This window comes from Diceros bicornis, chromosome 15 (assembly GCF_020826845.1).
Source record: "Diceros bicornis minor isolate mBicDic1 chromosome 15, mDicBic1.mat.cur, whole genome shotgun sequence".
In the NCBI taxonomy this organism is placed as follows: Eukaryota; Metazoa; Chordata; class Mammalia; order Perissodactyla; family Rhinocerotidae; genus Diceros; species Diceros bicornis.
Window position 1 is genome coordinate 22186287 of NC_080754.1, and position 24280 is coordinate 22210566.

A 24280-nucleotide genomic window follows, 5' to 3' on the forward strand; every position below is an offset into this window, starting at 1 on the left:
TTTGATTAGTCTTGACATGGTATATCTTTTTCCGTCTCTTTTATTTTAACCTATTTGTTAAAATAGGTTAAAATATAACTTAAAGTGTGTTCTAGGCAGCATATAGTTGAGTGTTGCTTTTTTGTCTAATTTGACAATCTTTGCCCTTTAAAATTATAATTTTTTGATTTTTATATTAAAAATAGATTTATGTTTTAAAGAATTATTTTTAAGAGATGTTGCTTTTCTTGTTATGGCATACATTAATCAATTTTTAATTTTATCTTTAAATATTATCATATAGTACATTTGACTTTTCTTTTCATATATAGTTCTATAAATTTAAATACAAGTTTGCGTAACTAGTAACATAGTCAGGATACAGAACAGTTCCATCACCCAAAAAAAGTCCCTTATGTTGTCGCTTTATAGTTAATCCATTTCCCTACCCATAACCATAGCAAGTACTGATTTATTTTTCAATTGCTATAAATATTATTTTTGAGAATATCGTGTAAATGGAATCATACAGTTATGTGATCCTTTGAGGCTGGCTTCTTTCACTCAGTATAGTGTCTTTTAGATTCATCCAAGTTATTATGAGAATTAAAAGATAATTCATTTTTATGTTGGAGTTGTCTTCCCCTGTATGGATATACCACAGTTTGTTAATCCATCCACTTGCTGAATAATATTTGTGTTGTTTCCAGCTTTTAGCTATCACCAATAAAGCTTCTATGAACATTCATGTATAGATTTTGTGGTAATGTAAGTTTTCATTTGTTGGGTAAATCCAATGAGTGGGATTGCTGGATCATAAGGTAATCATATGTTTAAATTTATAAGAAACTGTGAAATCAGTTTCCGGAGAGGCTGTATCATTTTGAATTCCTACCAGCAACGTGAGTTGCAGTTACTATTCAGCCTTGCTAGCAGTTGGTATCGTTAATATTTTTTGTTTTAGCTATTCTAATAAGTATAATAGTGTTATAATGTGGTTTTAATTTCCATTTCCCTAATGGCAAAGAGATGAACGTCTATTCATATCCTTGTTTGCTGTCCTTACTTCTACTTTGTTGAATTGTCTGTTAATGTCTTTTACCCATTTTTAAATTGGATTATTTGTTTTCTTATTGCTGAGTTTTGAGAGTTCTTTATATATTCTGAATATAACTATTTTATTGAATATGTAATTAGCAAATATTTTCTCACACTCTGTAGCTTGTCTTTTCATTCTTTTAATGCTGTCTTTTGCAGAGCAAAATTTTTAAATTTTGATGAAGTCCAATTTATTAATTTTTTCTTCTATGATTGTCCTTTTGGTATCATGTCTGAGAACTCTTTGCCTAACCCAAGTTCAGGTAGATTTTCTCCTGTGTTTTCTTCCAATATTTTAGGTGTTTTTGGTTTTACATTTAAGTCTGTGATCCATTTGCAGTTAATTTTTGCCTTTGGTGTAAAGTATGGATCAATGCTCATTTTATGACATGTAGATATTTAATTGGTCCAGTATTTTTTTGTTGAAGAAACTATTTTTTCTGCACTTAATTCCCTTTGTACTTTTTTCCAAATCAGTTTTCATATATACGTGGGTGTATTTCTGGACTCATTATTTGTTTATTTTATACCAATGTATTGTTTTGATTATTTTAGCTTTAAAATAAGTGTTGAAATTAGAAATTTATTCTTTTTCAATTTGTTTTGGCTTTTCTAGGTTCTTTAACTTTCCATTAGAATTTTAGTAATCACATTGCCATTTTCTACCAAAAAATTTTGTTGAGATTTTGATTGGAATTGCATTGACTCTATGGATTAGTTTGAAAGGAATTGGTATCTTAACAATATCGAGTCTTCCAGTACGTTAACATGTTCTACTTTTCCATCCATTTGTGTGATTTTTATTTCCTTAATCATAGTTTTGTCATAGTTAGTACTTATACCAGAGTTAAAGTGAGTTGACAATAGTCTACACATGATATCTCTTCATCCTTGAGTTAATGTCTTTTATCATTTAAAAAATATAGAACACACTAAGGATGATATAACAAATTTTTATGTCTGCCAACCATGATGTTAGTTTTTTGTAATGTTCACTCCTTTTTAAAAAAATTACTTAAAATATTACAGATAAATTTGAGATTTCTAATTTCCTTTCTCAGCCGAGTTTCTATCCATCTCTACCCAAAGTGGGTCATTTATCATGATTTGGTGTATCTTTTACTTGTTTTTGTTCAACTTTTTTTTTTTGTGTGTGTGAGGAAGACCAGCCCTGAGCTAACATTCAATGCCAATCCTCCTCTTTTTTTGCTGAGGAAGACTGGCCCTGGGCTAACATCCCTGCCCATCTTCCCCCACTTTATATGGGATGCCACTACAGCATGGCTTGCCAAACAGTGCGTCAGTGCGCACTGGGGATCTGAACCGGCGAACCCCGGGCCGCTGTAGCGGAGTGTGCACACTTAACTGCTTGCACCACCGGGCCGGCCCCATTGTTCAACTTTTTTTGTGTGTGTGTGAGGAGGACCAGCCCTGAGCTAACATCCAACGCCAATCCTCCTCTTTTTTCTTTTTGCTGAGGAAGACTGGCCCCGGGCTAACATCCATGCCCATCTTTCTCTACTTTATATGGGACGCCGCCACAGCATGATTTAACAAGCTGTGCGTTGGTGCACGCCCGGGATCTGAACCAGCAAACCCCGGGCTGCCTCAGCGGAGTGCGCGCACTTAACTGCTTGCACCACCGGGCCGGCCCCTGTTCAACTTTTTAAAAAGCTTTATTGAGATATAATTTAAACACCATTAAAATCAACCATTTAAAGTGTAAAATTCAATGGTTTTTAGTATGTTCACGGAATTGTGCAATAATCACCACAATAAGTTTTAGAACATTTATGTCACCCCCAAAAGAAACTCTGTTTCTATTAGCAGTCACTCTCCATTTCCCTTCAGCCCTCTTAGTCCCACGCTACCACCAATTTAATTTCTATCTATATAAATTTTCCTATTCTATATATTTCATCTAAATGAAATCGTATAATATGTGGTCTTTTGCAACTGGCTTATTTCACTTAGTAAAATGTTTTCAAGGTTCATCAGGTTGTAGCATATATGAGTACTTCATTTCTTTCTATTGACAAATAACATTCCTTTGTATGGATATACCACCTTTTATTTACATTAATCAGTTGATAGACATTTGGATTGTTTCCACTTTTTGGTTATTATGCATAAATGCTGCTGTGAACATTTGTATACAGGTTTTTGTGTGGGCATATGTTTTCATTTCTCTGGGGCATATACTCAAGAGATAAATTGCTGCATCATACGGTAACTCTGTATTTTACATTTTGAGGAACTGCTGTACTGTGTTCCAAAGAGGCTAGATGGTCTTACATTCCCACTAGCAATGTATTGGGTCTTCAGTGTCGCCGTATCTTCCATATCCTCCATATGGATATCCTTGCCAACACCTGTTGTTATCCATCTTTTTTATTATAACCATCGTTAGTGGATCATGCTATCTCATGAATTGGTTTGGATTGGCGTTTCTCTAATGACTAATGATGTCGAGCATCTTTTCATGCACTTGTTAGTACTTTGTATATCTTCTTTGGACAAATGTCTATTCAAATCTCTTGCCCCTTTTAAAGTGGGTTATTTATTGTTTTATATTAGTTTGTAAGAGTTCTTTATATATTCTGGATACAAGTCCCTTATCAGATCTATGATTTGTGAATATTTTCTCCCATTCTTTGGGTTGTCTTTTCATTTTCTTGACAGCATCCTTTAAAGCACAAAGATTTTTGATTTTGATGAAATTCAGTGTGTGTGAGAGTGTGTGTGTGTGTGTGTGTGTGTGTGTACAGTCATGCTCCATATAATGGTGTTTTGGTCAACGACAGACCACATATGTGAAGTTGGTCCTATAAGATTAGTACCATATAGCCTGGGTTTCTAGTAGGCTATACCATCTAGATTTGTGTAAGTATACTCTGTGACATTCACACAACAACTAAATCACCAAATGGCACATCTCAGAAGGTATCCTGTCATTAAGCTATGCATGACTGTATATACATTTTTTTTTTTTTTTTGGATTGAGGAAGATTTGCCCTGAGCTAACATCTGTGCCAATCTGCCTCTATTTTTGTATGTGGGTCACTGCCACAGCATGGCTGACAAGTGGTGTAGGTCCGCACCCAGGATCCGAACCCGTGTACCCGGGCTGCTGAAGCGGAGCATACCGAACTTAAGCACTACACCACGGGGCCGACCCCTATACAATTTTTTTTTTTTGCTTATGCTTTTGGTGTAGTATCTAAGAAGTCATTGCCTAACCCAAGGTCACAAAGATTTACTCCCGTTTTCCTCTAATAGTTTTAGCTCTTATATTTAAGCCTCTGATCCATTTTGAGTTAATTTTTGTGTATGGTTTAAGGAAAAGATCTATATTCACCCTGTGGCATGTGGATATTCAGTTGTTGTAACACCATTTTCTGAAAAAACAATTCTATCTCCATTCAGTTGCCTTGGTACCCTTGTCAAAAATCAATTGACTAGGTATGTGAGGATTTATTTCTGGAATCTCATTCTGTTCTATTTATCTATGTCTGTCCCTATGCCAGTACCTCATTCTCATGATTACATGTTGAAATTGGAAAGTTTGAGTCTTCCAACTTTATTATTCTTTTTCAAAATTGCTTTGGTATTCTGTGTCTCTTGTATATTCATATGAATCTTAGGATCAGCTTGTCAATTTCTGCAAAAAAAGCCAGCTGGGATTTTGATAGGGATTGAATTGATTCTGAAGATGAATTTGGGGAGTATTTTCACCTTAACAATATTAAGTCTTTTGATCTATGGATTTGGGATATTTTTCCATTTATTAGGTGTTCTTTAATTTTTTTCAACAATGTTTGTAGTTTTTAGAATACAAATTTTGCACTTCTTTTGTTTGTTTCATTCCTGAGAATTTTATTCCTTTGGATGCTACTATAAATAGAATTATTTTCTTAATTTCATTTTTGGGTAGTGCATTACTAGTATATAGAAACATAACTGATTTTCATACATTAATTTTATAACCTGCAGCCTTGCTGAACTCCTTTATTAGTTCTAATAATTTCTCAGTGTATTTCTTAGGATTGTGTATGTACAAGTTTATGTCACATGCAAATAATTTTAGGGCTTCCTTTCTAATCTGGATATCTTTTATTTATTTTACCTGGATAAAACCTTCAGTACAATGTTAAATAGAAGTGGCAGGGGCAAACATATTTTTCTCATTCCTAATCTTAGAGGGAAAGCATGCCTTGTTTTACTAGTATGATATTAGCATACATGCCCTTTATCTGATTGAAGAAATATCCTTTTATTCTTAATTTATTGAGAGTTTTTATTATGAAGGTGTATTAAATTTTGTCAGATGCTTTTTCTGCATCTACTGAGATAACCAAATGGTTTTTGTTCTTTATTCTGTTCATATGGTATATTACATTAGTTGATTTTTCAGTGTTAAACCAATCTTGCATTCCGGAGATAAATCTCACCAGGTCGTAATAAATGACCCTTTTTAGATGTTGCTGGATTCAGTTTGCTCATATTTTGTTGAGGATTTTTTGTCTATATTAATTAATTATTGATCTTTAGTTTTCTTTCTTTGTAATGTCTTTGTTTCTGGTATCAGAGTAATACTGGCCTAATAGAGTAAGTTGGAAAGTGTTTCCTCTTCTGATTTTAAAAGAGTTAATGAAGAATAGGTGTTAATCTTAACTATTTGGTAGAATTCACCAGTGAAGCCATCTGGGCCTCTGCTTTTCATTCTGAGTTGTTATTTGAATATTAAATCAACTTTTTTAAAGGTCGACTCATATTTTTTATTTCTTTCGAGTCAGTTTCAGTAGTTTGTGCCTTTCTAGAAATTTGTTCATTTCATCTAAATTATTGTTGGCATATAATTATTTATAGTATAACCTTATAATCTTTTTTATTTCTCTAAGACTGATAGTATGTCCCATTTTTTACTTTCTGGTTTTAATTATTTGAGTGTTCTCTCTTTTTTTCTTGGTTGATCTAGCTAAATGTTCATAAATTCTGTTGATTTTTCTGAAAGAACCAACTCTTGGTTTCATTGATTTTCTTTATTGTTTTCCTATTCTGTATTTTATTTATATCCGCTCATCTTTATCATTTCCTTTCTTCTGACTTCTTGGGTTTAGTTTGCTCTACTTTTGTAGTTTCTCGTGGTGGAATGTTAGGTTAATTGAATTGAGATCTTGTTTTGTCTAGATGTTTACACCTCTTAATTTCCATCTAAGAAGTGCTTTATCTTCATCCCCCAACTTTTATTATGTTGTGTTTTCATTTCTATTCATCTCAAATTATTTTCTAATTTTCCCTTGTGATTTCTTTTTTGACCTATTGTTATTTAGGGGTATGCTGTTTAATTTCCACATATTTGTGAATTTCCCAAATTTCTTTCTGTTACTGATTTCTAACTTCACTTCATTGTGGTCAGAGAACATAAGTTATATGATTTCAATGCTTCTAAATTTATCGAGGCTTGTTTTGTGGCCTACCTGGTTTCAACTTCAGCATGTAAAGAGCTTGGAAGTTGTCACTCCCATCCTTACAACAATAAAATGTTGATCAAACTTAAAATTAACAACTTTCCCTGGACATATGAGAGAACTGATATTGCAAAACCTACACCCTAAAATCTGGAGAGAAAAGCAAATCTAGAGAGTCCCAGCTGGTACAGAAGCCACTGGAGCCATAAGCTAGTAGGAATACTCAAACGGTAATTTTTTCAAATTGTTGGATGCTGAATGTAGGATTAGCATGAAAGTAAGAAACTTCTGGGTGCCAAAATGTTAGGGGAACTCTTCCATATTTTCATGAGTTTTACCTCCAAGAAATGCACCAGGTTCTCATGGTAAAGATTTGAGAAAGATCCCCTCAGTACCCTGGAAAGGGGAGGAGAAGAATAATCATTGTGAAATACACCCAGAGCATTTTCCATAACAAGGACTTACTCTCCTGGGGAAAAGGCTTTACCAGAGCCTTATCCCAGCTAGGGGAAGGATATTGCTCCAACTTTAGACCACTGTAGCCTTTCTGTCTTACCAAAGTGGGGGCAAAGGCAATACCACTGGAGAAACACTTGTGAGCGTTGCATCTCAGATACACAGGCCTATTAAAAGACAGAGATTTAATCACAATATTATTGAACACTTCCTTTCCCTTATACCTTATCACAACAGTAGGCTCAGTATAACAGATGTAGACTCTCTCTGAGAGGGAATAGAGAAGTCCAAAGTCAAGAGGGGAGACAAAAACAGACACCACAGAAATTTGAAGGCTCTGACATACATATACAGCTACAGAAAACATCAAATACTCCTAGCCAGATTAATATAAATGCTTGCACTAAAGGCCATTTACCTCAGTTTCTATTAACCTATACAAACATGTCTGATTCTCAAAAAAGAAATTGCAGGGCATTCCAAAAACAATAAAAGATGCAATCTAAACAGCAATAAAAAATACAATCTAAACAGGTAAAGCAAGCATCCTAACCAGACTCAGCTATGACGCAGATTATGGAATTATTAGACAATGAATTTAAAATAACTATGATTAATATACCAAGGGCTCTAATGCAGACATTAGACAACATGTCTAAAAGTAGACAACGTGTTAAGTGGATAATGTAAGCAGAGAAATGGAAACTCTTGAGAAATATTCAAAAGGAAATACCAGAAATCAAAAACACCATAGAGAAACGAGGAATACCTTTGATGGGCTTACCGATAGACTAGACTCAGGTGAGGAAAGAATCATTGAGTTTGAAGAGAGGTCAATAGAAATTTCCCAAATGGAAATGTAAAGAGAGAACATAATGGGAGGAAAAAACACAACAAAATATCCAAGAACTCTGTGACAGTTTCGAAAGGTGTGATATAAGTGTTATTGGACTACCAGAAAGAGAAGGAAGAGTGAGCAGAACAGAAGAACTATGTTTGAAGTAATGATGGTTAAGAACTTTTGAAAATTAATAGCAGACACCAAATTACAGATCAAGGAATCTCAGAGAACACCAAGCAGGATAAATACAAAAAAGAAAACTGCCCTAGGCATATAACATGCACCGTAGATAAGCAAATGCAAAGAGAAATTCTTGGAGTGATATCACCAAGACGGCAACATAGGTCATGCCTGACTTCACTCCCCCTCACAAGAAGAATGACTAACAACTATTCATGAACAAGACACCACTGAGAGAATCCTAGAATACAGGAAAGTGGCTGAAGCAACTCTCTGCACCACAGAGACCAAGATGGACTGCATTAGAGGGGTAAGAGAAACAGCTACACACTGACTGTGTTGCGCCTTTCCCAGGCCAGCACAGCACCACGTGGAGAGGTCTCTCCTGAGCTTCCAGTTCCTTCAGTGGGAAAAGAGAGCCCAGGGGGCATAGCCAACGCCCCCCACAGCATTGTAGGTTGCTTCGTGGGGGCCCCTACTCTGGTCTTGCCCCATGGGGATTGCAGGGGAATCTGTGGAGCTCAACCACTGGAACTCTGACTGTGATGGAGAGGCGGGGAGGAACTTGCAACAACCAGCACATGGATCTTGGCAGACTGAGTTTATACCTGCAGTGCCCACGTAGTAATTCCACCCAGCAGCTTTGCTCATCTGCATAACCAAGTCTGTGGTGCATCTGACTGAGGAACTCACTGGGTGCAGATCTGCCTGATTCGAGTCTTCAAAGAAGGAGTTTTGCCAGCCCTACAGCCTAGTTTGCCCACGCCCAGGCAAAAAGCTGGGTCGTACCCCCACCTCCTGGAGAGAGTGTCTCCTGGCCCCATCTGGCCAAGAGGCTGGCAAGAACACCTGGAAGCTTTGTGGCCCAGCAACATTTGAGCTGAGAGGCTGGCAGGTGGAGCTGATCCTCTCCAGAGCAAGGCCAGTACTGGATGTGGAGGGTTTCCCTGCTATGCCCAGGCAGGGGGATTAATTCATAGCCAAGGCTGAGGGTAGCTCCCAGCCCCTGTGGACTGGAAAGCCTGTTTGGGAAAAATTAGGAGTTGCCTGGACTGGCCTCTCCCCATCCTGCCCAGACAAGGAAACTGAGACATAGCCCCACTCACTGTGGAGAGTGTCTCCTTGTCTCCTCTGACCAAAGGGGCTGGTGAAAGTACTGGGAAGCTGTGTAACCAGCAACACCTGAACTGAGAGATGGGTGGGCAGAGCTGATAGTCTGCAGAGCAAAACCAGTGGCCTGTTTGGCCAGGGAACTTGGGGCTTGAGTTGGCTTGAGTTAAGACAACAAATAAAGAGCTTTACTGGCTTTAGAACTGCTTCTCCCTTTGTCCCTGGGCAGGGAAACTAATTCATAGCTCCTCCCTCTCATTGCTGAATACAACCTTCAGCCTGCCCTGTCACGAAACCTAACCAGAGCACTTGGGGAGCTGCATAGCCCATCCAACAGCCCTGCTTACAGTGGCACTTGAACAGAGAGCACAGCCTTGGCTTTCTCCATCTGTAGGGCAAAATCAGTGGCCTAGCCTGACCAGGGAATTCAGTACAAACTCTTGCCTGATTCAGGTCCCCAAACAATGAGCTGTACAGACCCTCGATCCTGACCTGTTGCCCTGCCAGGGCAGGGAACCTCATTCATAACCCCATCTACTATTGAATATAGTACCCAGTTCTGACTGTCTAGTAGGCCTGACCAGAGAATCCAGGCAACTATGGAGCCCATCCTACAGCCTCTTTTGGGTAGGGAATGAAGTCGGCAGTCATATCCAATTGTTTTTGGCCAGTGGCATACTCCACATCCCTGACCTCAGAGCTCAAACGGTTGCCTTGCCCCCAAATAGACCATAATAGCAGACACAAGGACATTACCAGCAGACATGCCCAGAAACCCAAAGTGAGCAGGGACTTCTTTGAGTCGAAGTGAAAGGACGCTAATTAACATCATAAAAATATAAACAGGTAGTGTAAAACTCATCGGTAATGATAAATATATAGTCAAAGTTAGTCAAAGTTAGATTCTGTAATTGGGCAATGGTGGTGCGTAATTCATTTACAACTTCAGTTTATTTATTTATTTTTTTTTATAATTTTATTTATTTATTTTCCCCAAAGCCCCAGTAGATAGTTGTATGTCATAGCTGCACATCCTTCTAGTTGCTGTATGTGGGACGCGGCCTCAGCATGGCTGGAGAAGCGGTGTGTCGGTGCACGCCCGGGATCCGAACCCGGGCCGCCAGTAGTGGAGCGCGTGCACTTAACCGCTAAGCCATGGGGCCGGCCCTACAACTTCAGTTTAAAAGTTGAAAAAAATGAGCCTAGTAATAATAACCATAACACAATAATCTGTTATTAGTTACACAATATAAAAATATGTAAATTCTAATAGAAATAACCTGAAATATGAGGGGAAGGAAAAGTAAAAGTGTAAAGTTTAGGAATTCTATTGAAGTTAAGTTGTTATCAGCTAAAAATAGAGTGTTATAATTTTAAGATATTTTATGTAAGCCTTATGGTAACTACAAGGAAAAAAACCTGTAGCAATTACACAAAAGAACATGATAAAGAAGTCAAAGCATAATGATACCAAAAGACATAAAAAAAAGACAGCAAGATAAGAAACAAGGAACAATAGATCTACAAAACAACCAGAAAACAATTAACAAAATGGCAGTAAATGGATTAAATTCTCCAATCAAAAGACATGGAATGGCTGAGTGGATTAAAAAACAAGATCCAATGATGCTACCTATAAGAGACTCACTTTAGCCTTAAAGACTCACATAGACTGAGAGTGAAGGGATGGAAAAAGACATTTCAAGCAAATGGTAATCAGAAAAAGCAGGGATGGCTATAATTATATAGGACAAAATAGACTTTAAGTTAAAAATGGTCAAAAGAGACAAAGAAGGTCATTATATAATGGTAAAGGGGTCAATCCATCAAGAAGATATAACAATTGTAAATATTTTTGCACCCCAAATCAGAGCACCTAAATATATAAAGCAAAAAGTAACACATCTAAAAGGAGAATAAACAGCAATACAATAATTGTTGGGGACTTGAATGCCCCACTCTCAACAATAGATAGATCATTCAGACGAGAATCAATAAGGAAACAGTGGATTTAAAAAACACTATAGACCAAATGGACTTAACAGACATATACGAAACATTCTATTCAACAACAGCAGAATACACATACTTCTCAAATGCATGTGAAACATTTTCTGGGATAGACCATATGTTAGACCATAAAGCAAGTCTTAGCAAATCAAGAAGATTGAAATCATACCAAGTATTTTCTTTGGCCACAATGGCATGAAACTAGAAATAATAAGAAGAGGAAAACTGGAAAATTTATGAATACATTAAATAAATAACACTTTTGAACAACCAGTGGATCAAAGAAGAAATAAAAGGGGAAATAAAAGTTCTTGAGACAAATGAAAATGGAAACAACATACCAGAACTTATAGGATGCTGCAAAAGCAGTTCTAAAAGGGAATTTCATAACAATAAACACCTACATTAAGAAGCAAGAAAGATCCCAAATAAATAACCTAACTCTATGCCTTAAGGAAGTAGAAAAAGAAGAACAAACTGAGCCCAAAGCTAGCAGAAGGAAGGAAATAATAAAGATTAGAGCAGAAATAAATGAAAAAGAGAACAGAAAAGCAATAGAAAAGATTAACCAAACTAAGAATTGGTTCTTTGAAAAGATAAACAAAATTGACAATCCATTAGCTAGACCAATCAAGGGAAAAAGAGGATCCAAATCAACAAAATTATAAATGGAAAAGAAGACGTTACAACTGATACCACAGAAATACGAAAGATCATAAGAGGCTGCTATGAACAACTACATGTCAACAAATTGGACAACCTAGAAGAAATGGAAAAATACTTAGAAACATACAACCTACCACGACTGAATCAGGAAGAAATAGAAAATCTGAATAGACCAATTACTAGTAAGGAGATTGATTCAGTAATCAAAAATCCCTGTGCCAGCAAGATTTTTCCTAGACTGTGACTGAGATGGGTTGGAACCCAGTTACGGGGCCATTTCAGAATCTACCGTCTGACCAAATTTGGCAGGTTTATCTCCAGTGGCTCCCACACTGCAGCTGAGAGGAGCTGGAGCTGGTTCCAAGGGCACTTCCGGGTCCACAGCCAGGACCAAGGTCTGTATACCTATTACCTGATGCATGGGTGGGTGTGACTCCTCTGGGTCCCTGGCATATAGCATATGCTGGTAACAGACACAAAGCCAAACAGGGCTATAGCCAAGTTCTCAGGGGTAGGGAGCTATTTCCTTTTCTGTAGCTGAGACCACAGTCAGTGAGTCAGCCACCTGGGTTTGAGCCTGTCTTCTCAAAACAACTCTCTTAACTCTTGGACTGCACCGGGGTTTCACAGTCTCCTACCTGCATCCAAAGCTCCCAGGGAGACACTTTTTTCTGTGCATGTATGCCAAATTATTGTTGGGGGAAATAGGTGCTAGCGATATGTCTTATTTGGCCATTTTGCTGACGTCTTATGCTGTATAATGTAATTTGCATCAACTAAGACTAAGATTTTTCAATTCTTTATTTACAAAAATAAGGATGACTAAAAAGCAAAACATTAGTTGCTAGTAAGTTAATTTCTTTTTACTCATTAATATTGGTGCTAATTAATATGTTAGAATCCTTGACTTTTATTATATTAGACTCGGGAGACCTGGTGTTGATTGTTATTGCCAACATGAAAGTGGTGCAGCTGTCCTGCAGCTCCAATTCTTGATCAATGAGGTAAGGATTTTCTTGACTGTTTATCACACACACACACACACACACACACACACACACACACTGCATTAGTTGATATTATCTTTTTTATACTATGATTCTAAATGCTTAAAGATATATATGAATGCAATATTATTCATGGTCACATTTTTCATAAAGGACTGTACTCCTGTATTTGTCAGTCTATTAAACTTAAAAGGGAAAAGGTTGTATATACCAAAAGATTCTGTTATTGTGATTGTGTAGCATTATTTATAGATTAATTATTTAAATAGTTTATAAAAATTTACTAAAATCCTTGGATTGTCTTACTGATCATTAAAGCTTCCTTCTACACACTCTTCTCCTACCAACTTAAATTTTATAATCCAGCACTAGCTTCATGTTTTGTCTTTATCTTCCATGAAATAATCTTTTTTACTTATTTACCTATGGACTCTTTTATCTGTCTATATCTCCGTATGCATTTGTTGGTATGTGAAAGCATTTGTATTTATTTATGTATCCATAGCTATTATGACAATTGGCTACGTACTCTAGCCCTATTTTTATAGACCTATGGTGATGAGGAACTCCCTAAAGACAAAGTGTGTATTCATAAAGCTTGGAAAGATTGCAGACCTTCCATTACTTGAAGGCTAATTAAGGCCTTCTAGACTCAGATTTTTACAGTGGATCCTTGAGTTTTCTAGAGCTGTTTTAAGTGAGCTAGTCAATGCAAAAATGCTTTAAGAGTTTGTGCCATACCAAACTCAGGCACTTAGCAGATTGAACTCAGTGCCTTGAGGAAAACAGATGAAATACCACTGGTTGTTTTCTTACAACATGAACAAGATCTTTTATTCAATGTCTTCATATATGTGTGTATATATCTCTTTCTAAGAGTTTATAATCGTAAACATGGATAAAATGCTCAAAGAACATTGTGTTAGAGATACCTGAGGCATGAGAAATTTGTGATATTGGCATATGTCCACTATTTACTTCTCCTGGCTCAAAGTCTTTGTCAGAAGGCTGTGAGAGTCTCCTTATTCACAAACCTAGCATATTTTACCTTGTAGGCATACTTGCTATGGGGTACCAAAATGAGAGAAGCAGATAAGGAAGAAAAGGGAAAATGTTTTTTAAAAATATTTTATTATAATAACCAGTCATTAGTATCTAGAATGATAACCTTTTTGAAGTCTCAGTGTTACTCTGTAGCTCCTAGTTGAGAGATCTCAGCCTTTTGCCTTCTGCATGGATGTGTACTGGCAGGCATAAATTGTTTCCAGGTGATTTTCTCTGGGTTCAACCCTCTGAGAATTGTCTTCAAGGCCCTAAGTTTACCTCTGTTCTACATAGCTAAGAATAAGTACAGACAAGCCTTCAGCATCCTTCCATTGTTTACATTGTCTATCCTGAACTACTCACCTTGATCTACCTCACACTCAGCTTCTATACCTTTTTCCAGACTTCCCAGTTTCTGACCTCATGACTGGTGTTTTTATTCACAGTTTTTAATCTTTTCACAGATCTTCGTTAGCAGTGCTTCTTGTAGATTCACTTTGCTTTTGTAAATGAGCCCTAGACACCCTGCTGATGTGCTTACTTTCATGTGTCTTATATCTCTGTTGGTGCTGTTATACTTCCCTCTAAGGATGTTACCCCTAGTTTTATCAGATAATTAGTAATATTGACTTCCTCTCTAGATTTATTCAGCTATTATACTATTATTGAACGTATGCTGCTTTATTTTAATTCTGTTGCCTTTGGCATGTTATATCTTTTGCATAGCACATAACTATTTACTGTAGAGAGTGTTTTATTAATTTCATATATCAAGTTCTATCCTATCCTAAGTGAATTTCCACTTTCCTGAGAAATGAGATCTGTATCTTATATCTCAAAGAAAAAAAAACTGTAGCTCATCAGGCACTTCTAAGCAACCCTAATAAATTTCCAGTTTGTATATATGAAACATTTGGGAACAGTTTACAAGTAAAGCAAGCAAACAAACATAGAAATCCTCCAGGCATATGTAGGGTACATTTTATTGTATGGAATGTAATTATCTATGAGTTCATATTAAAATGTATATACCAATGTGTATCTCTTTGAATACGTGTATTTATTACATATGCAAATTTATAAAATTTTTAACATTTTTAAAGGATATATTCTCTGATTATGATTGGTGTTTTAAAAGCTATTCTTTGAGACAAAAATCACGGGCAAACAATAGAAAGAGAACCATCGTAGGATATATGAGCATTTTTGTCTTAGGAATTTTTATGAAAGAGCATTTTTGGGGGCTGGCCTGGTGGCATAGTGGTGCGCTCCGCTTTGGCAGCTCGGGGTTCGCAAGTTCGGATCCCAGGCGTGGACCTGCACACTGCTCATCAAGCCGTGCTGTGGCAGTGTCCCATATACCAAGTAGAGGACGATGGCACAGATGTTAGCTCAGGGATCATCTTCCTCACACACACACAAAAAGAGCATTTTGATTCCTATTTTCTTCTCTCCTCTAATTCCTAAAGAAGAAATAAATTCTAGGAATTTCAATATAGTTCTTCCTGGCATCTACATGGGATAATCATTTTAATATCTGTGATTAGTGTTATAAACTATGAAAGGTTACTTGTAACAGAGTTCTCTGGAAAATATGAAAAGAATTTTAGGTATCTCAGGAGGACCATGATTCTGCAAGATCACTTTTAGAGAACCCATTCAATACTCTAGAGTAGCTTCAGGCTCTGTCATAGGGCAAGCATTGACATTTTTAGCCAGAAAACTCATAATGCTAAAAGTTCTGACATAGTTTAAGATAATCTTACTTAACTCAGTGAAATAAATAGTTAGGCATATATATGAAGTCATACATGGCAGCTAGTTATCTGTCCATATGGTGTCTGCCATATTAAGAGGTAGAAAACATCCTATTGTATTTGAAATAGGATTAATTATATTTGGAGATTTTGTATAAAAAAGAATGTTAGTATTATTTTTATAGTTATACTGAATTCCTGTTTGAAAAATGTTTTCTTTTATTATAGATGTTTTCTTTTATCATAGATGAAGCTTCTTGAACTATAAAAACAAATTAAAATATACCAGATATACTTTTTTAGGAAGAATATATATTTTCCAACTATGTAGAAAATTCTTACAAATGGTGAATTTTTATATGATCAGATTGCAGTTGTAAAACTGGGTTGGCTATTTGCTTCTCTGTAAAGCTATGTGTAGTATATGTGTGACTAGAAGAAACAAAAAAATCAAATTTTTTTGATTGTATCTTCTTCCCAAAGAAGATACAAAAAATTCTTTTTCTTTTCTGAAGAGAATACTCCCTGAGCTAACATCTGTTGCCAGTCTTCCTCTGTTTTGTATGTGGGCCACTGCCACAGCATGGTCACTGATGAGTGGTGTAGGTCCGTGCCTGAGAACCGAACCTGGCCGGCCGAAGCAGAGCGTACTGAACTTAACCACTAGGCCACCAGGGCTGGCCCACAAAAAATTCTTAATAGTCACAATGATGCTTACAATAATTATTTCTTTCCACTGGTAAATGCATATTCCTTGAGCTAGTCATCCTGACTAATCCATATGTAGTAGTTCACTTGCTTCTTCCACTCTCAGCATTCTTAGCCTTCCTGATTGAAATATGTGCAGTTGTCTCTTCTTGTATCTCTAGGTGATATAGAAACAAATAACTCTTCCAGCAGTGAAAAATTCAGTAAATTGTTCAGCTCGTTGTTTTTGCTTCACAAAAAACCCTAAATTAAGTAAATCACTCACTCACTTTGTCTTCTTTTTGTTCAGGGTGCTTTGGTCAGTGCAAGTTCAGATGATACACTTCATTTGTGGAATCTTAGACAAAAAAGGCCAGCTATTCTTCATTCTCTTAAATTTAACCGAGAACGGTAAGAATGTATGAGTTAAACAATTTCTCAATGTACAATAAAATTATTTCCGGAGTGAGTTTCAGGTTAGCTTTTGAAAGACTTTTTTTTTTTTTCATAATCTTAATAGCTAGAAATAATTTAATGCTTATGCTTGCTTTATAATAGTTTATTTTCATAGAAAATTCATAATTGATATAGATTCAGTCATCTACTAATGGGGAACTCCTAACATTTTTGTTCTTCTCACTACAAACCAGCACTTCAGCAATGATGTGTTCTTTTCCCTGGGCCAGGGAGTTGAAAACCTTGACCTAAAATTTAAAAGTTAAGTAAATACTAAATGTACTTCTACGCCTTTTCATTGTGGCAGTTACTTCCTACACTTTCACCCTTTTGCTTAAATGTTTTTTTATGTTTAAAAAAATATTGAAACAAAAGTTTTAGGTATTCAAAAATGTTGGTACTAATTGTTGAGCAGCATTACACATCCAAGATTAATGTTTTCAAAGATGGTTATTTGATCAAAATTCAGATTCTTCCGTTTTATAATGAAATATTAATAATCAGAAAGAGAAAATTATATGAATGAGTATGGGGAAAGTGTTTAGATTTTATTTGTAACAAACTATACCAGTTTTAATGTTTCTAATGTTGAATTCAACCAGGCTTAGAACACTCATCCACTTAACTGATAGTCTACCTGAAATGAAGTAAAATTTGTATTTTATTATCTGTCTCTGTAATTTAACTATAAAATAATCTGATATTGTTTACTATTTAGGAAACAATCAGACTCTTTGCAGTGAATGGGAAGGGCCATCACAGGAAAATTTGATATTAATGAAAGAAAAAGAAACCTCTGAGAAGTAAATTTATTCAGATTAGCAAGTACTGTCAAACTGAGAGAGGTGAATAATAGAGGCAGGCAGTCTTTGCTGAAAACTCAAGATAGTGCTCATTTTATTTTGTTGAATGGTAATAGTTCATAAGGAATCATTGCTATATAGACAGAGCTTAATAAAATAAACCTGTTTTTATGGGCATGGTGAGAAAAAAAGAAGGCAGCTATACAGACATTCTTCCTTTTTCTACCTGAAGCTTTTACTTTTTCTTTTCATATGCATACTATACTATTCAAATCATTAACCCTCCGTATTCTGAGTAGTATTTGTGAGTATTATGTCCACAGTATTTTAGGATTCAGCATCAATGGAAATTTTTATTATATCCAATATTTTTTGAGAGGAGGGAATTTATATTTTAGATATTTGCTAAAACTAGATAGGCTATCTTTCTTTAGATTGGATCTAATTTTGGTTATTTTATATTAAATTTTAAAATAATATAGCAGAAATTTCAGGGTATTGAAAAATTTAAAGATCAGTCAAGAGTTTTCATAATATTCCTGTTTCTTTACCATTTGTAAGATTTTTTGCTTGTTTGTTTCAATGATTTGAGTAGATCTTGCTCTACGCTTTTGTGTTAATGGACACAATGGGTTTTTTTCCCCTCACAATTGGAATGTTGAAGGAAATGTTCTGGCCCCTTTTATGACCCTGTTACCACATGAAGGGCACGATCTGCTCACCACAAGACAAAAGCCAATCGTCAGGAGGCGAGATGATGGCAGAGAAAAGGCATTTTATTACAGCTTTCTACCGAGAGGGAAGATGGCAGACTAATGTCCAAAAGAACCATCTTAAGGGGGCACAAAATCTTACAGCAGTTATATAGGCCGGTGGGTTATAGGGGCAGGGGTTAGGAATGTTGACCCTCTGGTGTTACAGATTGGGAGTCGCCACACCAGATCCTTCAGTTTTCATTGATGATATCAGCATAGACGCTCTGTTTTGGGGTCATCACATTCCTAAGGAACTCAAAAGACTCATAAAATCTACAGGGCAGTTAGACCTCCTGGAGGGTGCATATCCAGCTGTGTTAGTTAGTCAGAGGTCATTCAAAGTTACAATAGGGTTTCTTTTCTACAGTATGGCTTCCCTTATGTCAACCTTGTCTTGAGCCAGTATCAGCCCTTTTGGGGGGAAGAAATAATTGATGGTGAGGATTTCCAATTATAATTTTATTATCTCAATTGAGGTGAATTTAACTGGTAGCAACATAAAAAAGCAAGCTAACAGATTTTGGACAAGTTTAAATCATAGGAACTTTGTAAGCATTGCCTATTTTAATGTTTGCAAAAAGTGATATTTATCTTTTTGAGAAAGATAAATTCATTATCTTGAATTCAAGAATAATCATTAACTATCTTGACTTGAGAATAATCATTAACTATCACAATTTTTTGTGGAGGGGGAAAATTATCTTTAAATGTATGGTAAATGGGAGGTTTAGGTCTATAAAGGAGAATTTAATCAAGCATCTTTTGGAACTCTAAGCCCTCTTAAATTAGCCATTTAACTATGTAAATTTCTATATATCCTTATGCTTATTGCCATATATATACATATGTATATATATTTAGTTTATATAGTTTATGCTATAACTTTTAGTGGTTTTTTTCATAGGGCACCTTCAGCCTTTGGTCTTACAGTCTTTGAAGGCAGCAACCAGCCTTGATTTTGAGATATAGGTTTAGATATTCCAGCTGCTTCTGGTGGATGATCCTTGGATTCCTTTCAGATATGATTTAAACCTAAATATGGAAGAGAAACTGTTTTGATTTCTGTCATGCATGATATGAAAAATGAATAAAATAAAACATTCACATTTTAGCCATATTATAGCCCTTGCTATCACTGATCATAAATTGTGTAATGTTGGAGAAAGCATAGAGTTGTTTTATATGGTTTTCAAGCAAAATTCAATATGTAGGCTATGATATATAGACTTTAAATTATTTGTACTTATTATATCATGGTTTATTTTTTCTATCCGTGGTGTTCTTCTAATTAATATCATCAGCATACTTCTAAGGAATAGTAGCTAAACCACAGGGAAGGAATATTTTGTTAAGAATCCTATAATTTATGAAATCTTTAGTGATTTGATCCATCAGAGTTGTCTTTTGGAGACACAATTCATAACCCAAATTTAAAATATTTTGCTTTATAAAGGTAATTTGAATTATTTTTCTTTTAAAAATTTCCTGAATAGTTAACATATTTGCCTGGTTTGACATTCAAAATATGCAAGTTATATATACAGTGAAGGATCTTTGTTCCATTCCTGTCCCCTGGACACTTAGTCCCCATCAGCAGAGGCAAGCAGTGTTATTAATTTTTGTGAAATTCATTATGTACATATATAAGCCAATATTGTATGTAACATAATTTTCTTGTGTATTTATAAGCAAATATGAAAATATATATTTCTGTTACACAGATTGTAGCATGTTATACAAGCAGTTTTGTATCTTACTTTTTTTCTCTTTATAGTATACTCTAAAGATCATTTCTTATCAGTGTGTGAAAGGCTTCTTTATTCTTTTATTGGTGTGTAATATTACCGAATTATCAAGGAACTATGTAAATATGAAGTGTACACCTTGAAATAATTTTATACCCATGTAACAAACACGCAAATCAAGAAACAGAAAATTACTAGACCACAGAAACCCTTCTGTGTTACCTTCCAATCACTACTTATCCCCCAGGTGTAACACTCCTGATTGGAAACAGTATAGATTAGTTTTGCCTATTGTTTTTGACAATTATAGAAATGGAATCATACATATATACTTGTTTGTATTTCGCTTCTTTTGCTCTATGTTATATTTGTAAGTTTCATCCATGTTGCTTGTAGCTGTAGTTTGTTATTTTCATTGTTATATAGTATTCAATTTAATGGATATTCTTCAATTTGATTAACCAGTCTACCTCTATTCTCTTGCTTATAATTAACTTTTTTATTTCCATTTAAACTTTAAAAATAGCTTGTCAAATTCCACAATAACATTTGCTGAGATTTTAATTGGAAATAATTTGAACCTGTAGATCAGTTAGGGAGAACTGACATTTCACTTGTTGATGAGGGACAGCAATATTAGTTCATTGTCATTGACAATGACAACATTGATTTGTTCAATCTATGAACATGATACATGTTATATCCCTCCATTTACTTAGGTTTTCTTTGATTTCTCTAAATAACATTTATAGATTTCTCTCTAGAGTCTTCTACATTTTTATTAGATTTAGTCATAAATATTTGATATTTTTAATGCTATTGTAAATTGAAAAATTTACAATTATATAAATGATACTTAATGATAAAATTATATTAAAAATATTTTCTATAAGGTTTTTGTTGGAATATGGAAGTATAATTGATTTTTATATGTTGACTTTGTATCTAGTGACTTTGCTTAAATTCAATTAATAATTCAAATAGTTTATCTGTAGTAGATTTTCCTATGTACACAATCATGCCATCTTCAAAGTTTTATTTCCTTCTTTATAGTTTATATGTCTATATATATATGTTTATTTCTTTTTATTACCTTATTGCACGGGTTAGAACCTTGTATTAGTTATTTATTGCTGTGTAACAGTATTACCACAAACTTAGTGGCTTAAAAAAACATACATTTATTATCTCATAATTTATGGATCAAGAGAGTAGTCGTGGCTTAGCTGGGTTTTCTGCTTCAGGGTCTCACTAACTGCAATTAAGGCAGCTGCCAGGGCTATGGCCTCAGCTGAGGCTTGATTGGGAAAGGATCCATTTTCAAGCTTATTTGGTTGTTGGGAGCATTCAGTTCCCTACCAAGTTGTTGGATCGAGGGCCTCAGCTTTTTGCTCTCTATTGACCAGAGGCCATCTTCCATTGCTTGCCATATGGCCCTCTCCATAGGCCATCTCACAAGATAGCAGCTTGCTTCTTCAAAACCAATAAGGGAGAGAGTCTCCTCAAAAGATGGATGTCACAATCATATGTAATTTAGTCATGGAAGTGACATCCCATGACCTTTGCCATATTGTATTTGTTAAAAGCATGTCACAGGTCCTGTGCACACTGAAGGGGAGGGGCATTATGCAAGGACAAAAATATCAGGAGATGGGGATCATGGAGACAACTTTGGAATCTGTCCGCCATAGACTTCCAGTACAATATTGAATAAAAAAGTCAAGGACAGTGCTTTTCTTGTCTCATTACTGATCTTAGGGGGAATATTTTCATTTTCATGCTGTAGGTTTTTTTGTAGATATTCTTTATTAGATTAAGGAAGTTTCTTTTGCTCCTAATTTGTTATAAGCATATATATTTTTAAATCATGAATGGGTGTTGAATTTTATCACATAGTTCTTATGCATCTATTGAGATGATCATGCGATTTTTCTCTTTTTTATCTATTAGTGTGGTAAAAGACATCAATTGATCTTTGAATGTTAAATGAACCTTCCTAGAATAAATGCAACTTTTGTGATGTGTTAGCTTTATTGTATATGCTAATATTATATATGCTGGATTTGCTAATATTTTGCTAATGAGTTGTTTCAGAGTTTTATATCTATGTTAACAAGAGCTTAGAATGTAGATTTCCTTTCTTTTGAATTCCCTTTCAGGTTCTTATGTCATAGTTATTCTGACCTTATAAAATGAATGTGTCCCTTTTCTATACTCTACAAATATTTGTGAAAGATCGGTGTTGTTTCTTTCTTAAAATTTGAAAAAAATCACCGGTAAAACAATCTGGGCCTGGGTTTTTCTCCGTGGGAAGATTTTAAATGTCATATTTAATTCCTTAATAGGAGTAGGAATATTCAGATTTTCTGTTTCTTCTTGAGTCAGTTTTGGTAACTTGTGTTTTTGAAGAAATTTGTCCTATTCATCAAAATTTTTCAAATTTATTAGCCTTAACAGTAGAGTCTATATAGTAATTTTCTGTTTTCCATGCCTGATATTGGTGATTGGTGAGTTATTTTTTTTCTTCATCAATCTTCTGGGGATTTATCATTTTTGTCATTTTGATAGATTTATCTTTTGATTTCATTAATTGTACACATGTTGTTCTAGTTCATTGATTTCTACTCTTTTTGCTACTTTCGTTCAGTTTAACTATCTTTTAACTGGATTCTTGAGATGGAAACTTACATAATTGATTTAATATTTCTTCTTTTCTAATATATGAATTTAGGCTATAATTTTTCCTCTAAATACTACTGTTTTAGCTGCATCTCACAGATTTTAGGTTTTTCACATTATTTTCATTAATGTCAAGCTAAAATCTTTTATAATTTCTCTATGATTTCTTCTTTGAATGTTGTGTTATTTAGAAATGACTTAATTTCCAAGCAATTGGAAGTTTTCTATTTATCTTTTTTTGTTAGTAAACAATAAAATGCTGCTGTGGAGAGATCATAGTCTATATGATTTCATTTCTTTTGGCATTTATTGAGACTTGTTTTATGATCCAGAATATGGACAATCTTGGTTAGTATGTACAAACTGAATTTTTACTCATCTGTTGTTGGATTCGTGTCCTGTATGTGTAAATTAGACCAGGTTTGTTGATTTTGTTGTTTGGATATTTACATTATTACTGATTTCTATTGGTATTTGTTCTATCTGGTATTAAGTGAGGAGTGTTAAAATCTTCCACTATGATTATGGATTTGACTATTTCTCCTTTTAATATTAACAATTTATAAGTTTTGAAGCTAAATTGTTGGATGCATACAGAATTGGAATTGTCCTATGTTCCGTATATGTTTATTCCTTTATCATTATGAAATATCTCCTTTCTCTTTAGTAATATATCTTGTTTTAAAATATACATTGTTGGTAGTTGTATTGCTACACCAGCTTTTCTTGATTAGTGTTTGCATAGTACTTATTTTCCCACGATTTTATTGTCAACTTTCTATGTTCTTTTCTGAAGCATATAATTTAAAAAATCAGTCTGACATTCTTGGTTTTGTACTTGGTGTATTTACATATAATATAATTTATGATATATCTAGATTTATGTCTACTGTGTTAATGTTTTTTATTTCACTTTAATTTTTATGTTCTTTTTTTTTAATTTACCTTGCTTTCTTTTGACTTAATTTAATATGCATTTTTTTCACTCTTTTTTGAGGGAGGTTACCTTACGGATTTCAACATGTAACCTTCACTTATTTCAGTCTACAACAGTATTTCTTTTACCATTTCTTACATAATGACAGTAATTTAAACTTTAACCTCCATTTACTACCATCCCCTTTGCTTTTTGCGTTGTTAATGAGTTGTATTTTTTTTTTTTTTGGTGAGGAAGATTGGCCCTGAGCTAACATCTGTGCCCATCTTCCTATATTTTATATATGGGATGCCACCACAGCATGGCTTGATGAGCCGTGCGTAGGTGCACGCCTGGGATCCGCACCTGCGGGCCGCCGAAGCAGAGTGCGCAAACTTAACTGCTACGCCACCAGGTGGCCCTGATGAGTTGCATTTTATTTCTACATTCATTTTAAACTCCATAATGCATTACTAATATACTTTAGTATGTCCATATTCAGCTTTTGGTAATATATTTTTACCAATATATATTTATTCTTTCTTTTGATCTTCATTTCTTTTTGTAATTCTGTTTGGATTAATTTCCTTCTGTCTGAAGAAATTATTTTACTGCAGGTT

The 24280-nt window shown here is 34.9% G+C and overlaps 1 protein-coding gene across 1 annotated transcript in view; it reads left to right on the top strand.

Annotated features, from left to right (window-relative positions):
• Positions 1–24280, top strand: part of STXBP5L (syntaxin binding protein 5L) — a 337784-nt gene that overhangs the window by 62243 nt on the left and 251261 nt on the right. Inside the window, exons 4-5 of the mRNA XM_058555874.1 lie at positions 12734–12815; positions 16617–16717. Coding sequence (XP_058411857.1) covers positions 12734–12815; positions 16617–16717 — 183 coding nt within the window. The remainder of the gene's footprint in view (positions 1–12733; positions 12816–16616; positions 16718–24280) is intronic.